Source organism: Emydura macquarii, unplaced genomic scaffold, assembly GCF_026122565.2.
Source record: "Emydura macquarii macquarii isolate MOO-44397 ecotype Brisbane River unplaced genomic scaffold, CSIRO-AGI_Emac_v2 contig_2531, whole genome shotgun sequence".
Classification (NCBI taxonomy): domain Eukaryota; kingdom Metazoa; phylum Chordata; order Testudines; family Chelidae; genus Emydura; species Emydura macquarii.
The window spans coordinates 5,622,948-5,644,474 of NW_027132668.1; the positions used below are offsets into that span (position 1 = coordinate 5,622,948).

At 38.8% G+C, this 21,527-nt stretch overlaps 1 protein-coding gene across 1 annotated transcript in view; it reads left to right on the forward strand.

Moving 5' to 3' along the window:
* The first annotated feature begins 416 nt into the window (after nucleotides 1–416).
* Nucleotides 417–21,527, forward strand: part of CCDC138 (coiled-coil domain containing 138) — a 42,983-nt gene continuing 21,872 nt past the window's right edge. The window contains exons 1-10 of the mRNA XM_067563535.1: nucleotides 417–494; nucleotides 4,216–4,276; nucleotides 6,225–6,363; nucleotides 7,555–7,670; nucleotides 8,546–8,730; nucleotides 9,401–9,559; nucleotides 14,064–14,183; nucleotides 16,352–16,429; nucleotides 16,514–16,624; nucleotides 18,387–18,551. Of these exons, the coding sequence (XP_067419636.1) occupies nucleotides 417–494; nucleotides 4,216–4,276; nucleotides 6,225–6,363; nucleotides 7,555–7,670; nucleotides 8,546–8,730; nucleotides 9,401–9,559; nucleotides 14,064–14,183; nucleotides 16,352–16,429; nucleotides 16,514–16,624; nucleotides 18,387–18,551 (1,212 nt within the window). The remainder of the gene's footprint in view (nucleotides 495–4,215; nucleotides 4,277–6,224; nucleotides 6,364–7,554; nucleotides 7,671–8,545; nucleotides 8,731–9,400; nucleotides 9,560–14,063; nucleotides 14,184–16,351; nucleotides 16,430–16,513; nucleotides 16,625–18,386; nucleotides 18,552–21,527) is intronic.

Genomic DNA, 21,527 nt, shown 5'->3' on the forward strand with positions numbered 1-21,527 from the left:
GCTCACCCCACCTGGGGTATCTGTTCCCTCTCCTCCCCCGCCTCTCCAGGTTCCCCTCTGTCACCAACCACTGGGGGGCGCCACAACCGAGCCTTGACTCGACCCCTTAGCCGCGCTCCTTCTCCTGCCTCCAGCCGTTTGACCCCGCCCCTTGCACACCTCCCGGGTGCCGGGAGCAGCCCGCGGGCAGCAGGGGGCGCGCTGTCATTCATCCCCGCCCCCACCCCACTAGGGGCAGGCGCCGGGCAGCGGCGTCAGCAGGCGTCACTGCGCAGGCCCAGTCGGTCTGCACATGCTCAGTGCCGCCGCGGCGGGTCAGTGGCCAACCGACGGGCCGGGCAGGGGTTGGAGCGCGCGAGCGCGGGCGGGCACCGTTGGTGGCCTGGGCGCTTAAGTTGTGGGGGTCGGGTCGGGTCATGGCGAGCCCGGCTCTGAGCGGCTCCGTGGAGCGGCTGAAGCGGCGCTACCTGCGCGGGGAGCGGGGGCCCGCCGGGGTGAGAAGCGCCAGGGGCTGCGAGGGGAGGAGGGAGCTGCGAGGGGGTCCCTAGTGGGGGTAGGTGTAGAAAAGCGTGGGGCCAGATGGCGAGCCGCTGGGTCAGTCCCTGGGCCAGTTCCTGGGCCCTGCTGCAGGTCCAGGCTCCCTGGCAGGGGTGTCTCCCTCTCCCCCGAGCAGAGGCTCCTGCTCTCCTTGGCGGGGTCTTTGCAATAGCCCCGGTGTAGCAGCCGCCTCATCTCTGGGCCCTGAGGGAGGGGTCAGTGGCACTGGTTGACCTCCGAGGTGCTCCTGGCGTCCAGGGGTGTTACTCATTTTAATCCCAAAGTTCCCGGCATTGCACCCCCAGGTAGCCACTGCCCCTCTTACTGCTGGGTGCTAGTTACTTCAGCAATAAAGAATCATGACATGGAGGTTATGGGGTGGGGTTGGAGGGGCTTTACGTTAAGGGAATTAATCTTGTGGAGTTTGTGAAACCCTCCTTTTGGTTTTTGTCACGTGTTGTGTCCCAGTTTCGGGCCCCACCAGCTTGAATGGTGGAGCATCGGAAACGTGCCCCTCCTTATGTGCTCTTTCCTTCTCCAGTCAGTAAGGCAGGTGGTTAAAATAGCGTGTGAAGGAGTGTATGGGGCATCAGCCTCGGCTCAACACTTCGGGCAGTGGGTGAGCCCTGATGGCTGTGGGACATGAGGTGTATTCCGTATTAGTCTGTAGGGTACTCTGTAGCACCCATCACCATATTACCTAAGGACTTACTAAATAAATACTCAAACCTGTGTAGCAACAATAAAATGGGAGGTGACTGCTAGTTGGCTGGCTTGTGGCACAGCGACACAAGTGGGTTTTGGGAAGGGATTTGAAAGAGGATCAGTTCAGGCAAATCATTTTCTTGCATAAGGACAATGTTGAGGAAAGCAAAACTACATGTGGTGGCTGGGTTGGGGGCATAAAGTGACAGGAAGAACATGGATAAGGGTGAGAAAGCAGAATAATGATGGACCTTGACGATTGGCACAAGAAGCTAGAACTTAATATGGAATAGGTGGAATAGTGGGATTCAAAGAGATAGATAATGTGACTAGAATGATGGGCAGTAATAGATAGTTTTAGCAGTTGCAGTTAGTATTGGTTGTGGGTGAGGTGGAAAGATGGTTGTCAGAAAGGCCAGAGAGGAGGAAGTTGCAGTAATCAAGAGAAGAGATTATGCCCTGGATGAGGATGGAAAGAAAGGTCAGATATTGGAAATGATGTGTAAGAAAGACAGTTTGGAGAGAGCCTGGTGGCAAGAGAATGGGAAGAGTTAAAGATATCTCTGAGGTTAAAAGTCTAAGGCCTGGTCTACACTAGAGAGTTTTGTCAACAAAAGTCAGCTTTTGTCGACAAAACAATACTGATGTACACACTGCAGTCACTCCCCCACTGACAAAATTGCCCTGTTTTTTGACAAAACCACCTCAATGAGAAGTGTTGGGCTTTTGTCAGCATAGCTAGGGCAACACAGTGTCAATGTAGACACTGCCTCCCCTTACAGCAGTGGAGTGGCTGTCATTCTTGTCAATTTCACCACTGTGCGTGGGTGTCTGGTTCCTGCTTCTGGCTGCAAGCTGGGAACGGGCAAGCTGCGGACTGCTGCAAGCCTGGCTTGCCCAGATGCGAGCCGGGATGCAGGCTGCTGCAGCTCAACTCCCAGCCATGAGATGGGACTGGGCAAGCCGGGGGCTGCTGCGGCCTGGCTCACTGCTATGAGCCAGGATGCAGGTGACTGGAGCCCGGCTCCCATCTGTGAGCTGGGACGTGGGCAAGCCACAGGCTGCTGCGAGCTGGGACCAGGCAAGCTGCAGGTTGCTGGAGCCCTGCTCCTGGCTGGGACCTGGGAGGGCAGCCCACATGGAGCCCAGTAGACCTGTCTCTCAGCTCCTCACACTACCTCTTAGGTTGGTGGAAGTGCTCCTCGTGCGGATGCCCTCCACCGACCCAAGGAGGGCAGTGTGGACACCAGCCATCGCTATAATTACAGCAGTAGCTGTAAGTCGACCTGTATTAGGTTGACTTATTTTTTAAGTGTAGACAAGGCCTAATTGATGGACGGGATGGTGATATTACCAACCGTAGACAATCAAAGTGCAGTGGAGAGGACGGCTGTTGAATTAGGGCCATATGGTGGGGAAAGTTGTTATTGATGCCTGTATTAAGGCTGCTTAACACTTTCCATTCTTGGGACCTTTTCTTTGAGGAGCTCTCACCCCTTTATTGTTTGCCAAAAGCGTTTGCTATTTGACAGAGGAAATGCCTTCAGGCTACTCATTTATCTTTTCTTTGTCTCATGAAATTCAGTTCAGCTTTTGCTAAGATATGAACTATTAAAAATGACCGATCTCTTCTTTCATTTGCATGCTTCAGGAAAATGTTGACAGTGTGCTAAAGTAATGCGTGTTGGCAGTGTTCCAAAGTGCACACGTGCACTCACTCACTCATTCATTCATTCCAAGTCCAGGATCATGCTGGGGCCAAAGTGGCAATAGCTTGCTGTACTAGCTGGGAGCAGCCTGGGTAGATGGGGCAGGTGGAGAGAAGGAGTCTCCAGACTAGAGACAAATGGATGGCCCCAGTGGCCCATTCTGCCCCCTCAGAGCATCAGATGGGGGCAGTAATCAGGCTGGGTTTCCACACCTCTTAAATCCACCTGGATCCACCTCCCCAGTCTCCCTCCCCGACACGTACACTACATGGGACTGGAGCCCTTCCAACTCCCAGGTGAGGATAGAGCAATTTTGCTCCTTACTGACAACCACCTGGATCTATTAGTCCATGCTCCCTCTGGAATAACAACCTTCTGCTTTCTTCTGATGTAGTTCTGTAGCTCAAGTAGTACCAGTCTGTGCTGTAACGTTGACGGTTCAGAGTTCCACCTCTGTTGATGATGCCTGTTGGGACGGGGGAAAATGTTAGTTGCACATGATAGAATTTTTTCCTTTTTTTTTCCTTTTAAAATAGCTTAGGGAGTTGCATGCAAAAAATACTTTAAAAGAATGTTATTGAAGTTGCAAAGTTAAGCACCTGAAAGTTAGGGATTCTAGTTTTACATTTGTCTGTGAAACCTCAGTTCTGCCTCCTTTGTGCATATGTGCTATGATACAGTCTTCAGTTACATGATCACACACTAATTTTTCCACAAGAGCACAGACTGGATGCACAGTAGGGCAGAATGAAGGCTGCAGGAGCCACCTTAAAATTGGCACTTCTTAATATTCAAGTGCTTGAATTTGCAGTCTAATGTTACTTGTAAGTAAGTTTTTTTTTTTTTTAAGTGTATCATTATAGGTTGAAGACAAAACATAAAGTAGGAAATGTTGGAGTAACAGGCTAAAATGCAGGACTGGATGAAGCTGTTTCTGTGGCTAATCTACTTATGCCTATTTACTTGAATGGCTCTTATCACTGAGGTATTTGAGGGTCTCTCAGGTATTTAAAAATAGAAATAATATTAACAATCTTTCATTTTAGCTTATGATGAAATGGCTTCATTAATTTATAGGGCTTTTTATTTGTTTGCTTATGTTGTGTGAGGATCACTTACATTTTGATTTGGGAAAAATTATCGTCTGCACATCTTTTAACAACAATTCCTTAGTAAAGACACTATAAACTGTAAACAAATACATTTTAATATACATTATAATGGGATTAAAAATATTAGGGACTTTTTTTCTGTTTTCTCATAGGATTGTCATTCAGGTTCATTACAGACCAAAAGTAAAAAAGGAAGCTCCTTAACATACACAGGTAATTCAACAAAAAGAATGTTTTGGATATCTTTTTGTTAAAAGGGACATCAATTCAAGTTCACTATTCTTTCAATTTATCTTAAGAATTCCCATGTCTTGGGGGAGTAGTTTTATAGTTTCTCCCAGTGTATTTTAAGTAGGCAGACATTTCTAGGTTGGTGTTTGTGAAACTCCAGTACCAGTTTGGAAGAGTATACATACCTATGTATTCTACAGGAGTACTCTAGAAGAAATCTCCTTGTGGCGCGGGTGGGCTGACAGTAGAAGGAAATTGCTAATGCTTATATATCTTCTCTGTGAGAAGGAGGGCTGCTGGTAAGGAAGATATGGGTGAAAAAGACTATTGTTCTTACAGTGTCTAATAAGAAAGCTCCAATAGCTAGGGAGGAATACTAATACCCGTAACCTTTCGGGGGAGGGCAAGGGTGAATATAAATAGCCCAAGTACTGCACTTGAAAGTCTTACTTTCATCCATTGAATGAAGATCAGCCACATGCACACCCCGCTCCTGGTAAGTGGAATTCTAGTACAGTAGAACCTCAGTTACGAACATCTCAGGAATGGAGGTTGTTCGTAACTCTGAAATGTTTGTAAGTCTGAACAAAACGTTATGGTTGTTTTTTCAAAAGTTTACAACTGAACATTAACTTAATATAACTTTGAAACACTGCTATGCAGAAGAAAAATGCTGCTTTCCCTTTTTTTAAAAATTTGTTTGTTTAACACAGTACTGTGTTGTATTTGCTGTTTATTTCCCTCCCTCTCCCCCTCCCTTCCCCTCCCTCTCCCCCCCCCCCCCCCCCCAGCTGCCTGATTGTGTACTTCCTGTTCCAAATGAGGTGTGTGGTTCACTGGTCAGTTCATAACTCTGAGGTTCTACTGTATATGTATGACCATCTTGCTGTATATGTTTGAGGAGGTGAGGGTTTGCTATTATTGGGGCATGGCAGAGAGAAGCATTTGGTTATCATTGATACACATATGAGAACTGGCTGCTATCAGTTGGATTCTGCAGGATGGAGTATATGTTTTGTTGACAGGAAGTTGGTTTGTGGAAAACTATTTGAGGTGGGTGGTATTGGATAGCTCCCTATGTGGCAATATTTGTTGCTCTTGTAGCCATGTACAATACATGCAGGTACCTAAGATAGCTGGCTGGAGGGGACACAGTTAAACATTGCATGGTGCAAATTATAAAACAAAATTAAAGCAGGAAATTTATAATCTTTTTTAAAAAGTTTTATTAATTTATGTAATCTAATAAATGTATGCATTTGTTTTTTTTAATGTACAGATACGAACAAACTTAATGGTTAGCATGCATGTGGGCTTGCAGAGGAATGCATGTTGCTATGCTGATGCATATGAAAAGGAAGTAAAAGGCTCTGTTGTCAGACTTTAAATTTGCTGAGCAATTAGCATATGAATGCAAGTTGTAAAACTTCAGAAAGACAGATCTGATGTAAAAACAAAGTTGTGGTTTCTGATTGTTTTTAGTAATAGAACTAAGCTTTTAAAAAGATTTTAAAAAATGTATTAAGTTGAATGTTCTTTAAAATGACTTAATTGTTTTAGAGACAAGGTGGGTGAAGTAATATCTTTTATTGGATCAACTTTGTTTGGTGAGAAAGACAGCTTTCAAGCTTACACAGAGCTTTTATTTGGGTTTAATTTTTTAGGGCTTTTTTAGGACTTAATTTTTTTAGTCATCTATAAAACTTTTGAGTTGTAAATTATTTATTAAAATAAATTTAGCTAATATTTTGTATTTCTCTAATTTTAATTCCTTGTCAAAGCTTGTCTAATATGTTATAAATCAGGTTTTGTTCTTTTAAAAAAGAACACTTGCAGGGTACAAAATATATTTATTAAACCATCCTGGATTTTTTTAATGTGTGCTTTTCAACTGCAAAATGAAATATTTAATATTTGAATTATTTTATAGGTAACTTGGACAGTTCATCAGATAATACAATTATGCCCTTGTCCATAAATTCTTCACAGTCAAAAAGTATCTACAGTGGAAGAAAACACTATAGCAAACCTCTTAGTGACTTGTTCAAGAGTTTCAAAAACTTGGATTGGTAAGAGCTGTTTCAATCTTCCCTCATGTGTCCTTGGACCCCTTTTTTTCTTCCTCCCGTCCTCCCTCTGCCCCCGAATCAAACAAACCATGCATTATCCCTTAATACATTATATAGGATTTTCATGCTGATCCAGTAGCAGGTTGCCATGTGGAAGGCATAGCTTTAGCACAGGGGTATCAAACATCCGGCCTGCAGGCCGGATACGGCCTGCCAACCTTTTTAGTCCGGCCCTTGGCGGCAGAGGGTACGATGCTGTGAGATCTCGCAGCGGCAGCACGCTGCCGCCAGAGGGTACAACGTGGGTACAATGCAGATTCAGATCTGGCCTGCCATAGGAAATGAGTTTGACACCCCTGCTTTAGCAGTTTTTGTATACTCAGTATACTGTTTGCCAGAGGCTGGGAATGGGCGACTGATGGATCACTTGATGATTATCTGTTTTATTCATTCCCTCTGAAGCACCTGACATTGCCCACTGTCTGAAGACAGGATAGTGGGCTAGATGGACCACTGGTCTGACCCAGTGTAGTCGTTCTTATGTAATAAGGCTCAGCTTCTTTCTGACTCATGTAATAATGTAAATGCTGATTTTAGATAAGGAAGTTTGCCCACTAACTTGAGACAACTGTATGTTCTGGGCTTAGCTAGTGGGATGAAGATATAAAGGAGTGAACAAGTGAGGAGAAAGAGAAATAGTCAGAGTTGACAGGTTAGTCTTAAATTTGTTTAGAAAGAGAGTGGTTTCAGAAGATTGCAGAGTGATACTCTTAATGCCCCAATACAACATACTGAGAGAGAACATATATTACACCTTTTGTTTTCTTCTCTAGATTTCCTATTTGGTAGAAAAAAAGTTGTGCTTTGATCTGTTTTAAAAGTAGTTTAGTTGTTGCATACAAATTAGGATTTATTTATGAAAATGAAGTTGTTTACTTGTGCCACATTTTATTAAGTCATCAATTTTATTGTTTCACTGTAGTTAATCTTATTTTTATAAATGCCTTTCATTCTGAAGGATTCAAGTACTTTGCAAATTGTTTAGTGTTGTCTCTGCATTCAGTCAAATGTAAATATGCTGTAGTGAGAAACATTTGTATTTGTGTGCAAACCTTCTTTATATTACATGCATAATATTTTAGAATGGCACTGAATAATTTCAAATGAGTGTCATCTACTTGTATTTTTTAGCTTTGAGCTGGATTCGCTCTGTGATTCCAGTCAACTAGAACTAGAGGAAGAAGTCGTAGATGTCTCTGCAACTGAGGCAATTCAAAATACAGTCACGTATACATATACAGAAACAGGTAATTGGAAAAATATTAAATTCAACTTCAATTTATCACATAACTTTTAACTTTTTTGTATGGAAAAATAAAAGCTTTATTCAAAGTTTCATCTGAATTTTATTCATAATCCAATTCATAAAACCTACAACTGAGTAAACTATTTTTTAGTTTTGAGATGTAATGTTTTAGTAGATCTAATCCTAATTGTAGTATTTATATATAACAAGACAAATTCTTTTCTAAAAGATTGACCTTTTTAAGTCTCCTGTAAGCAGTTCTGGTTATTGCACATTATGGATCAAGAAATAGAGAAGAAGAAAAAATCCAGCCATATTAACACAGCACTTTTGATGTTATTATGTGAAACATTATTTTCAGTTTTAAGAATAGGTGGTCTGATTATATAACACTGTTCCAAGACGTTATTTAACTTCCATGTAAAAACATCTCTGATAGTGTTCCTTCTTGTTCTCCCACCATCACCAAAAGAATCAATCAAAGCAGTTAGTGCTTAATAGCTATATTGTGCCTTCAGTCTGTTCATAGATCTCCTAGTGACGTCGTTTGGACCTCTGTGTGTTAGCAGAGGGCATAATTTATTTATAAAACTGTGCCGATCAGAAAACTAATGATGGTGGGGCAAAACAAATAATAGGAAATAGATTATAAAGTTTTTGAACAAATACTCACACTGCTTGTGGACATACTCAGATTAACTTTTCACTTTGGTACTTAGTGTATGGTGCTATTCAATCACAAAAGCCTAAAATGTGTTTCTATATGTAACAATAACTGGTCATCTAATTTATTAGTCAAAACTATAAGAATAATTATAATTAAAATAAAAATATAATAATAATAATATAAAATATGTTCGCCTTTTCATTTCTTAGATGTCACCTTACCATCCAATTTGGCTGCAAACACAGTAACGTGCAGTGACCATGATATCAATAGTGATCTGGTTAGGAAGGCTGTGAGCAAGCCTGAAACTCACGTATTGGGTGGTCAAAGATTAATGCCATCTCACATCAACCAGATTTATGATGAATTATATGTCATACATCAGAAACTGCAGGTAGGTACTGGAAATGACTTTAAAGTATTACTAGATAATTTTTCTCAGAAACTCACAGATTAGAAGTTTTTGAATATTCAGTGAAGTATTACATTTGTTACTTTCTACTTCCCTTCCTAACTTTCTTCCCTCAACAATTACATATTACTAAATTTGCTTGTTTTAAAAAAAAAAAACAAAAAACCAAAACCTGTTCTTCATATCATACAACATAGTGTAAGCAGATGTACTGCATGAGGCTGTAACAACTTGTCTAATGAGGCATTGTTGTCTTGTGGATAGAGGAGAGGACTTGAAATCCTCAGATAAGCGGCACTATATATGTATCACAATTACTGGTATTAACCAAAAATTTCAGATCTAGGTGCTTAAAGTTAAGCTTCTAAACCCTAGGTACCTAAGTAAAAGTGGCCTGATTTTCAGAGGCTGAACAACCCCATCCTCAGTGGGAGTCAACTGGATCACTATGTTGAGGTGTTGGAAATAGTTGGCTTTCAGCATTGGGTCCCGGTACACCAAAGGTGTGCTTATATTCAATTAACCATACATGCAATCTGTTATATACATTTACATAAAACTAGAAGTATCCTTGACAAAATGACTGTATTTTGGTATGTTATAATAATTTCATTTTTATATCTTTTTTTTAATTGCCCATTTTTTCTGACAGCAAGAAAATTCAGCACAGCAGGAGTATGCTCTGCAACTTCAGAAACGAGAACACTTTTTAGCTGAAAGAGAAGCATTGCTTTTCAGACATGAAGCTGCTTTGACTAAGATAAGAGGTGTTGAAGAGGAAGTTCATGCAAAATTTCAAATTATAAAGGAGGTACAGTAATTTGTTTTAGAGTAATTTCTTTGGGCAAGAGTCGTTACCTGGGGCAAGCCATTTAACTTACGTCTTCTGATCCTTAATTTCATCACCTGTAAAATGGTGATGATCCTCACATTTGTAAAGAGCTTTGAGATCCTCAGAGGAAAGATTGATATATAAGGATAAAATAATATTGCTATGGTATTTTGGTTATTAATAGCTGCTTTCTCAGAAAGATGAGTTTAACAGTCTGGTTCAGGGGTTGCCTTTTGGTACTGTAATTCGGAAAACAATGTTGTCCATTCTAAAAGAATAATTAATGTAACCACATGTGTGTGACTGTTCTGCATATCCAAAAGAAGGTTTGGAGATAACTTGTCTAAAATTTTGTGATACATTAGTTATATCTGCTAATCTAAACCATAAAAGTCTGTTTGCAGTTGTACCTAAAGCAGACTTGACTGTTTCAAACCACAAACTGTGTATAGTTAGATGTTTATAATAGTGTAAGATCTGTTGCAAAAAGTATTTATTGGAGAGAGCTGTTGTAAGTCCTGTAAAACTACAACTTTTAAGAGGGAAAAAAAGGCCAACTTAAAGTTGGGGAAAAAAGATTTCATTAAAGGAAGAGGCAGTAATTCGAAAATACTGGGTTTTGTGAGGGTTTTGTTAATGAATTTAAATTATGTGTAAAATGCTGGATCCAATCTAGAAGATTGGGATGGGAAGTTTAAAAAAAAAAAAAAAAAAAAAAAAGTGAACTTTTTCATTAGTGTAAGAGCCACAGGGAGAACATACACTTTTTTGCAGTATGCAGATGCACTTTTCCCATTAATGACTGAAATCAGCTCTCCTTAGCATTAAGTGGTTTTCAGTCTAGTTTATACCTATTTTTTCTTCAGATATCATCTGTTGGATTTTTCAAATGAGACTCAAAATTGAATATGGAGACTTGCAGACTTGTGTTCCTTAAGACATGAGTGTGCATTTAATTATATTTTAATATATGTCTCAAGTGCAATGTTGAGCAAAGTTTCACTGGCTGGGATGACTTAGTTGGGGTTGGTCCTGCTCTGAGCAGGGAGTTGGACTAGATAATCTCCTGAGGTTCCTTCCAACCCTAATCTTCTATGATTCACCTTAATTTACACAGCTGCATATCCAGGTCACTGCCTGCTGTCTAAGGGAGTTGCTATGTGGTGCCCACTGGGGGCACGTGAGGGGGAGGCAGTTCAGCCAGGACTGTCCTTTCCCACTTCTGGTACAGCTGACTGGTAGTGTGAGAGAAAGGGGAGGTGCTTTAGAGCTGTCTATAGTGCCAGCTGGGATATGGTTAAAGGCTGCTGGTGCTGCCAAGCAGAAGTGGAGGAATAACCTCCCGTGCTTTCTTCCATCCACTTTTATTTTTTTCACTGTTTTACACACACAGTGGAAATGTGGAAGAGGATGCATGATTGGGAAAGGGAGACGGAAAGCAAAAAGGAGAGCGTGAGTGGTGGATAAAAAACAATAACGAATTTGAAGAATGGAATGAATGAGAGTGAATGAGTTAGGGAGAAAGGAAAGGTAAAAGGTAGGAAGTAGCCAGTTAGAACATTTTCAACTTTGACATTTCGTTGATATATGTTATTTCATCAAAGCTGAAATATTTTGTGCAGATATTGGTTTTGACAAAAACTTTATCAGAGGTCTGGGGTGAAAAAAGAGAGGAAAAAAAAAGACATTCTCATACTCTTTGGCATGGCTTATGGGAGTCCTAGGTTCCAGTTCCTGCTCTGCCTGATTGAGAGCGATCTTGGATGAAAAACATTGTTCTGAAATTTTGAAACCTTGGAAGATTCTACGAAACAGAATTGTTTTCCAAATAGCTGTAGTAATAAGTGAATGAAAAAGAGACTAAGCCTGATCCAAAGCCCAATGAAGTCAATTAGAGTCTTTCTAATGGCTTCAATAGGCTTTAGATGAGGCCTTCAAATGAGGAATGGGATAGGGTAAGAGCAGGATGGAATAGAATTAGGAAAAACTGCTCTGATAAAGTTTAAATTTAGCCTTGGGTGGTAATTTGTTTTGTATTTAAGAAAAAGAAATGTGAACATTGATTGTGAGACAGAAAGCTACAGGTTGGGAGGTAATATATCTTCAGCCATTTAAGACATGTATTAACGAACCACGAAACAACAATCTGGACTGTTTTAATGCTGTTTTATTTTAAAATATGACATTTAAAATTTATTTCCTGCAATAATTTTTAGAATGACTTCTTTTGATAATAAATATATGCAATATCTTTTTTTAATATAAAAATGATTTTGTAGTGTAAGGATGAGGGAAAATAGTGAGGAAAAATAATCTTTCTATTTTGTTTAAACTTATTTTTAAATGTACTTTTTCCGAAGTTTCCTAGGCTCTGAAACTTTTTCCTGTCCCCCATGAACCAAGGTATTCTTTCAGTAACAGTTTAATACATTCTTGATCTATGTTTTGAAAAACATTTAAAAAAAAACAAAAAAAAACCCCACAAAACCCTAAAATTCAGCATTTCTACAGCTCTTTTGACTGCCTCTGAAGTGCTGTGGAATCAAGAAGGAAATATTTTTAAGGATGTAGCATTTCCTTTTGAAGTCTGGTTTTCTGAGAAGCTCTAGCAGGCATAAAAGTATGAAAGCTCCTAGTAAATTTTCTTAGTAAGATATCTTACTAAGAAATCTGATCCAGTCATTTGTAAAGCACAGTAGCTTGAAGAAGTTCATGATTTTCTTTGAAGTAAATCTTCAAGCACTTCTCAGTCCTGTGGTTCCCTGCCAGCATAGCTATTGTACTTAACAGTGACTTGCAGACAACTAGGTTCCTTTTCAGTTAAGAAGGTGTTATATTTTTTTAGACTAGTTCTTTGCTGTTACGATCAGTTGGAATTCTTTTTTTTATACTGTCTCCATGGTTTGAACTTCTGGGGGTAGGTGCCATTCTAGTTAAAGACGTTTGGTGCTGGTATTTGTTCTCTCTGCCTATATTTCATGTTCAGAGATTTCAGCCTTTAAGATACTGTATAAGGCATGATTTTCAACTTGGGTTTATAGCAGCCTAAAAGCAGGGCTAGAAAAATTTAGCAGATGATTACTGAAATTTTATCAAACACTTGACTGCTAGCTGAAGACTAGTACAAAAGATGATAATTCTCAGCTTAAGGCCAGCTCTCCTTCTCTCTCCCACCCACATTTGTTGCAGTTTCTGGGAAAGGAAAGATTTCTGGTATTTTCAGCAAGGTGTTGTCTTGGTAGTCTACTGTGATGCTTCATCTTAAGTGTCAAACTTGACTAGAGATGTCTGAGAAATTTGAAGCTTACCAAGGTCCTCTGACTGCTGGAAAAAAGGAGTTTCTCTCTCTGCTTCCCTTTCATACTCTGCAGTCCTTTGGCTGTTGTGAGGAGGTGTCTTTGCTACTCCATCCCTCAGTCAACCTCCATTTTTGAGTCCTCTGCTTCAATGCATGTCTCTGCTGCTGCTTACAACTCTCAATCAGTAGAAGAGGAAAAATAGCATAACGTCAGTTTCACTGCTACCCACCTCTTCAGTTGTATCAAAATATTAAAACAAAGTATTGGATAAATTTGTAGAGATTCCAGTTCAGCTTCCTAAGTTAAACTTTATTGCAGGCTGCTGAGGTGCTTTATACCATTAGGAATATTTGTTGCATTGGAGGGGGCGATTTGGATATCTTTGTGGCTAAAGTCCGTAGTATTTTCTTATGAACAATTTGTATACAAATTAGTTTCTCTTTTTTTTCTCTCCCACATTAACTTGTTTTTCCATCCATTTTATTTATGGAATTGATTCTTTGGACACACACATAAATGAGATGATGTGATATGTAGGTTTTGTTGTGGATTTAAAAAGGCATAGGAGCTCACCAAAAAGGCCAGCTACAGTAGAAACTCAGAATTACGAACACTCCGGAAATGGAAATTGTTCGTAACTCTGAACAAAACGTTGTGATTGTTCCTTTAAAAGTTTACAACTGAACATTTGATTTAATACAGCTTTGAAACTTTACTATATAGAAGAAAAATGCTGCTCTTAACCATCTTAATTTAGCTGAAGCAAGCACAGAAACAGTTTTCTTACCTTGTCCAATCTTAAACTTTCTCTTTACTTTTTTAGTTAACATTTAACACAGTACTGTACTATATAGTATTTGCTTTTTTTTTTGTCTTGGCTGCTGCACTGCCTGATTGCATACTTCCAGTTCCAAATGAGGTGTGTGGTTGAGCAGTCAGTTTGTAACTCTGGTGTTCGTCTCTGAGGTTATACTGTATTTTTCACATCACATTGTAGTGATTATTCTTTTTGATATACAGGACAGTCCTTATTTTCAAAAGATCATGGGCACAAAGTGCAGGCACATTTGGGAATGCAAAATTGCATACCTGACCCTTTGACAATGAAGTCCTGTTTTTTTTAATATAACTGATCATAGAAATTGTTTCTAGTTGGCATATCATTAATCATATTTTTTCTATAGCAACATGAGGCAGAAATTAAACAGCTGTCAGAAACCTTGAAAGAGAAGACTAAAGAAAGCAAGAGGCTCAAATCATCATTTGATGCCTTGAAGGAAATGAATGACTCTTTAAAAAAACAGGCAAGATCTGTTTTCATACCTGTTCATGACATTTTAAATATTAAAACCAATTTAAATTATTTTTGGAAAGTTTACTGATTGTATTTGCAGTCCTATTAAACAAGATTCATATAATTGATCAGAAATGTCTTTTGTTCCTTTCCTATAACTTGAATAATTTTTTTTTTAACTGGCTGATGTCTTTGTTATAAACTCAAATATTGGTAAAGTTTGAATTACTCTTCTAAGAACCAGCAACAGGTTTCTCATAAGAAAAGAAACATTTCAATATCCTGCCAAGGAAATTGAGACACCCCCCCAAAGGGACAGACAAACGTCTAAAACTCAAAATGCAGTCCTGATCTAGTTAATGGCATGGGCAAATCCTTGTATATTCCATAATGTTGTGGAATCCATCCCTTGCTGCTGATTTGTACTACTAAATTTAAGCCGTTAAATACAATACATAATTCTAGTATTTGCTGTTGTAAATATAATTTTGAAAATATAAACCCAGTATAAACTGATGCAGTATTATCTTTAGACTCAGAAAGACAACCGGAAACAACAATTCTGAGTGGTGTCAAATGTCCTATTCATTTCACTGAACTGTTAACTTTCAAGCCTAAAATGTTGATATTATAGTTATCTCTAAACTATATTTCACCGCTGATCTTCCAGCTAACGTGTTTAACCCATAATCCTAAACTACCTCTGATGCTGCCCAAGTGTTAAAAATCTCTGTTTCCTACACAGTTGCTGAAGCCTCTGGTTTCTCTTAGGACAGCTTCTGCAATGCAGTTGTATACTTCTGCAGTGCAAAAATCTGTGGCATATTCAAAATGTGGGGGCAGGATAAAATAAATTAAATAACCCAAGGGGTACCATACTGATTATATAGCTCATTTTCAAATTGTTAAATCATTTAAAAAATTTTTAAATGGAGATGATGCAGAATTTTCAGTTTGTCCTAGTGTCCTGAAGAAAAAGGAATTATGCCAGCCTCTGGGGAGGGAAAGCAAGAGTACACATGCTGTTTTACTTTTCTACCTTTTGATGACTGAGTATGGAGCATTTTTGTGATATCATTCTACTTTATGCTTGTATGGTGCAAAAAAAATAAATCAGTAGACAAATGTTAGTCATTGTCTTAAAGTTTAAGGCCAGAAGGGACCACCAGATCATTTAGTTTTGTCTCCTGTATATCACAGGCCACTAAAATCCCCTAGCCACTGCCAACTAACCCAAACAACCAGAATTAAACAAAAGTATTACAGCTCTCAGAAGACTAAACTATTGTGTGTCACAGAAGGAGAACAGGCGGGACTGCAGTGCCACAGTGCCTGAGGTCCCTGCCATGTCAGAGGATTAGTTAAATTAGTTATACCCATATACCCTGAGGATCCTAATTAGTGACTTGTGCCCCATGCTGCAGAGGAAGGTGAAACTCTACTCACTCCCTGCCAATCTGACATGAGGGAAGATGCTTTCCTGACCCCACATATGGTGGTCAGTTAGACCCTGAGCATGTGAGCAAGAACCAACCAGTCAAGCAGCTGTAGAGAATTCTCAGTTTCAATTTAGAGCACCAGTGTGGGTTGGTGTGTGTTGTGTACAGTTCTGTAGTTCTACATAGTCACTGCAGTCTGACTTTATTCTACTGTATAGATGCTTGTCCAGAGAGACTGTGTTTTGGCGAAGTTAGTTATGCAGATAGAGTTTTGAAGCTGTAAAGATACATATAACTGTTACTGTACAGTCATTAATATAATGTATGCAGCTATGCACATAGGTAATGTCAAATTAATTTTATATGTCCTCTTCAAGAAAAGTGGGATTCTTTGAAGGTATGGTTTCTGTATTTAGCTGTGTTTGTATGCAGTGCAAGTCCAGTGTGTGGATTCAAGGTTGAATTCTCAATTCACAGATATAGCTTATTATACATTACACTGAACAGAGGCTTACAGTTAGCAGAGCTTTTAGTAGCTGGCTCATTTTATAAAGAGCTGAATAATCTTAACTGTTGATTGGTTCACACTAAGACCAGATAAACTTGCACTTTAAAAAATCCAACTACCTATAATTATAAGTCAAATGATTTTTGAGCAACCTTTACATGAAATAAAGAATGAGTTTCAACATAAGTTTTGAATCCACAAATATTTTAACATATTTTCTGATTCTTTTAGTTAAGTCATGTAAGTGAGCAGAACAAGAAGATGGAAGTTCAAGCAAGAAAAGTACAAGCACGTTTAGAGAATTTACAAGTAAGACTTATAGTTCTTTCTTATTGCTTCTTCCCTTGTAAAAGAAACAAGTCAAATGCAATTCATTAATATATCCTGTTGCAGAGGAAGCATGAATTTTTGACAATACAGAAATCTAAAGATGTTTCTCAAGCAATGCAAGAAATTAAATCTGTGAAGCAGGAAAAAATGGCAGCAACGTCAAAAATTTGTAAGGTAAGGCATAAACAAGGAGGAAAGAGAACTTCTGTTTTAATTAATGGATATTAGATGTTTGAATATGTTTCTGGAGACCCACTTTTGCTATGTCTTCAGGAAACTAGTGAAGTCATTTCCTCATTTAATTTATTTGTTATGAGTGAATTACTCAGCTATACTAAGGAAAGGGGCTCAGGGCATAAGAACAGAGGAATTGAAAGCAATGGGACGGGGCAAATTTAGTTTGTTTAGTTGGAAAAAGAATTCCATTTAAATTTGTCACTTAAAAAAAAGTGCACCTATTGTTATCCTGATCACTTTGCTTTTGTTTCATCTCATCTCTTCCCCCCCTCCCCCCTTTAATCTGTCCATCTTTTTACATTGTATGCTTGTTTCTCCCACTATGGTTGGAAAGTTCTTAGCACATTTTGGTTACTACCACAATGTAAGCAATATCTCTATGTACAGCTCTCTATAGTTAAGTGAAAAATAAAACTGGTAAGTGATGTCAGATATAGGAAAATTAATTTTTAAGTCATAGGTAATTATGCTCTTAGTGCCTTTAGTAGAAAAGGCCTCTAGTAAGGGAAAAACTGAGTAAATGCTGACATGTTTCATACCTGATTACAATATGGTCACCTTACTCCCTTCTGTCTTGAAACATTCTCTTTTTCTTTTGTGAAATAATATTTCTTATCTCAATGTTGTCCTATTTAATGTGTGCCTTCTGTCAGTATTCTACCATTATATCCCTTCTGATAATTCTGAAGTGTAGCAATAAAATGCCTTTGAATACTGCTTGAAATATTATACACAATTTTCTCTTTGCTTTAAGAGAACTAGATTTTTTTTTTCCCCCTCTGAGGGCTGATCTGATAAACTTCTTTGAATGCATCTGTTTTTTTCCTCACAAGTCTAAAAAATGTTGGTACACTTTGCGATTCTGAGTTAATGTATTGGAGAAGGCAAATTTTGGGGGGAGATCCATTATTCTGAAGTCTTATTCTTAATTAATTTCTCTGAACTGAGGCTATATTTGCTGCCGTCAGATCGATTTATCTGGATCGACTGAGCGGTCAGTGAAGACTTGCTCAGTCGATCCAGAAATCAACGTATTAAGACCACCTTCTCAAGTGGCATAGTGCTGTGTTGATGGGAATGCGGTTCCCGTCAGCGCAGTGCAATGAAGACGGCGTGCAGAACAGAAGCACAGAAGTTGATGGGAGTTACACAAGTTTTTTGCATAGTTTGCGTAACTCCAGTCGACTGCCGCCGAATCTCCAAGGTAAGTGTAGACAAGCCCTCATTCATTATTGGAATTAATATTATTCAGTTGTAGTTACTGAAGTAAATTTTAATAGCAGTGGGTTACATACAAGAAAGTGACAGGAGTTGTTTAATGCATCTAACGTTTCTCAAATCAAAATTACCATATGTGTACAAAACCTGTGAATTGTGCAATTGTCTGTCACATTCTTAGATTTTTACGGCCAAAGTTGTAAATTCTGTGTAAATTCTATTCTGTGCATGAATATGTTTTCCTAGGACTTTATATAATTTTCATCTGTGTATTTTCTGCCAACCAATAATCACTGCAAATAACAGCCTAAACTCCTAATTTTTCTTAGGCATGGCGCCATCCTATTCCAAATACATATAATAAAATGTTAAAACTTTTCATATTCTGATATATCAATCTGTTCTCTTTGAGCATCTCTAAGAATAAACTGTATGCTTTGGAAAAGCTTCATAATCTTACTTAATGTTATGGTTGTTATAGGTCCCACTTAATTCACATGTTTATGAGCTTTTAACTGTTCTTATGGATTGGATCTCAGATCAATACCTCAGCACAGTGAAAATAGAGGAAGAAGGAGGAGACAGTCACAAACTAAAGAACACCCACATGTCCCACAAAAATTTCACACAAGAAAAGTGTGCAAAGGTAAAGGGGGAAAGGGATTCATTGTTTTTAAAAATCCTTAATGATGTGGCCAGTGTGTGCCAGGTTTATTTATATATAGTTTGAATACATTCATCAAAACAAAAATAATTGTGCGCATTTAACAGTTCAGTATTCATTCAGATAGTAATATTTAGTGGATGTTTTGACATGTATAGCTCCAAAACTATAAGTAGTTTAAAGAAAATTAGGGTACTAAATTCCTGTCCCATTGTAAGCCGTAACCCATCTCTTACTTCTGATCATGTCTTTGTCAGATGATTTTCAGATTTCTGTCTTCGTTCTTCCCTGCAGTGTTTATCATAATAATGGTCACACTGAGTCAGACCAATGGTCCATTTAGCCCAGTATCCTGTCTTCTGACAATGGCCAATGCCAGATGTTTCAGAGGGAATGAACAGAACAGGGCAATTATTGAGTGATGCTATTCTCTGTTGGAAGCTTAGGACACCCAAAGCATGGGGTTGCGTCCCTGATCACCTCGGCTAATATCCATTGATAGACCAGTCCTTCATGAGTTTATCAAATTCTTTTTTGAACCCAGTTGTAGTTTTGGCTTTTACAACATGCTTTTGCAACGAGTTCCACAGATTTCACACAACGCACAGTCAGGCTTCCTTTTGTTTGTTTTAAACCTGCTGCCTATTAATTTAATTGGGTGACCCCTGGTGGTTGCATTATGTGAAGGGGTAAATAACACTGTCTTATTCACTTTCTCCACACCATTCATGACTTTATAAACCTCTATCATAGCGCCCCCCCCACCTTTAGTCATCTTTTTCCAAGCTATAAAAGTCCCAGGCCAGGTCTACACTACAGACTTATATTGGTATAACTATTTTGCGTGGGGCATGAAAAATCCATGTCTCTGAGCTGTAGTTATACCAACCTAAACCCCTGTGTAGACAGCACTAAATAGACGGGAGACCACCTGTCGTGGTGGTGGATTAACTACGATGGGAGATGCTCTCCTGTTGGCATACTAGTGTCTTCATTAAAGCACTACAGTAGCTCTGTATGTGAAGACAACCCCCAGTCTTTTTAATCTCTCCTCATATGGAAGCTGTTCTGTACCCTTAATCATTTTGGTTGCCCTTTTCTGCACCTTGTCCAGGTTTCTTCGTTCCTTCCCCCTACCTCCCCATCCCTTTTTCTAAGCAGAGCTGCATGCCTAATTTAAAATAATGTGTTAATAAACATATTGGAAGATTCAGTATGGGGATTTATAAAAGATGAGATTATTCCTGTATGTTAACCGCCTTATTCCTTATCTTTCCTTCCAAACAATGGTCTCCAACGAGTCACTGAAGTTCTCAGAAAAACTGATTTTTCTCTGAAATACATTTAGTTGCAGCACTTCTGCTAAAAGTACCAATGGATGACTCTGAAGTCACAGTCAAAGTCTCTTATGCTTAAATGGAATCCTGAAACAAAATTCAAAAATGATTTTGAATAGTCATTCTTCTCAGTTCTTCTTACTCTATTATTCAGTTAATCATTTATATTTTTTTCAGCAAGGATGCAGATCTGATTCCAAATTATCAAAAAGGGTATGACTGACTGCACTTAGAGTGCACTTAATTTTGGAGTAAGCCCCATAGAACTCAGTGGCACTTCTGTTTTTTGAGAAAACAAGTATAAGATGGGGTTCCATTGGGAAAGCTGAGTTATGCTGAAGTAAAATAGGGGACAGACTTATGGCATCGCCATTATGGTCTGTGGCCATGATGTTCCAAAATAAGGGGCATGTATTATGTAATATAAGAAAATGACACCCAGTGGCAACTGGCAACTCTAGATTTCTCTTACTGCAGCTTTCTGTATTGTATACTTGGGTGATAGATCTAAACGTAGTTAGCTAATTAAACAAGCCATAAGGATTAGCTAAGCTAAACTTTTTTTTCTAGCAACATCCCACATAGCAAACAGCTTGGGAATTTACTTGTTCAATCACACTTATGCTAAAAGGTATAGAGAGAGTCTTGAAGAATGATGCATTTCAATGTGAATTATTTAAGTTACTAACCAGTTGATCCACGTTGTTCTTCAGACATCTACATCTTCATCCACATCATTTTCTCCCAATAAGCAGTTTTCATTATGATGATTCATTTTTGCAACTAGGCCCTGCATCTTTCTTGCACTGCTTACACTTGACACATTTTCCTTTTTTACCCAGGGAAGGAATTTCTTCAAAATATTTCCAGATAGGATCTCTCTCTATGCCCAGAAGCCATGACAATTTTTCTGTGGCAAAAGTGGGGGAATATAGGAAGTTGTGTGTGTACTGAATAATGTCTTCCCTTTTTCTTCCCAGTCCACTCCTCTGTTCCTTTCTATTCTGCCTCCATCCTTTGTGTCTCTGTCTTTAAGACAGTGTCTTAACTAACTTCTGTGCCTCGCTTGGCCCAGCTCCACCACCACATAAGCAGAGAACAACAACAATCCTATCCAGCCTGTCTTTCTTTGCACATGTGACTCTAGTCTGCTGAGAAACTGAAACTGAAAGCCCAGAACTTTCAAGAAGCAAGAGTTAGGCTGGACAGACTAGAGCCATTAATTCATTTTCATGATACTGCAAGTGTAGGTTTAGCATGTTTGTGATGAGATTTAATTGTAACTGTTTTTTTTTTTTTTTTTTTTAAACGAGAGAGAAATTTAGTATGGATGATTTTAAAAAAAATCCGATTTTTTTTTTTTTTTAATTTTTAATTTTTTTTTAAATCACTGATTTTTATGCACCCTGCCAGAATCTGATTTGAACATGAATAGAGACCTCTTTAAAGTTTTTAATGAAGTAAATACTACTGGGAACAGTGTGATTATGGGAGACTTTAACTTCCCAGATATAGACTGGAGGACAAGTGCTAATAGTAATAATAGGGCCCAGATTTTCCTGGGTGTGATAGCTGACAGATTCCTTCACCAAATAATTACTGAACAAACAAGAGGGAATGC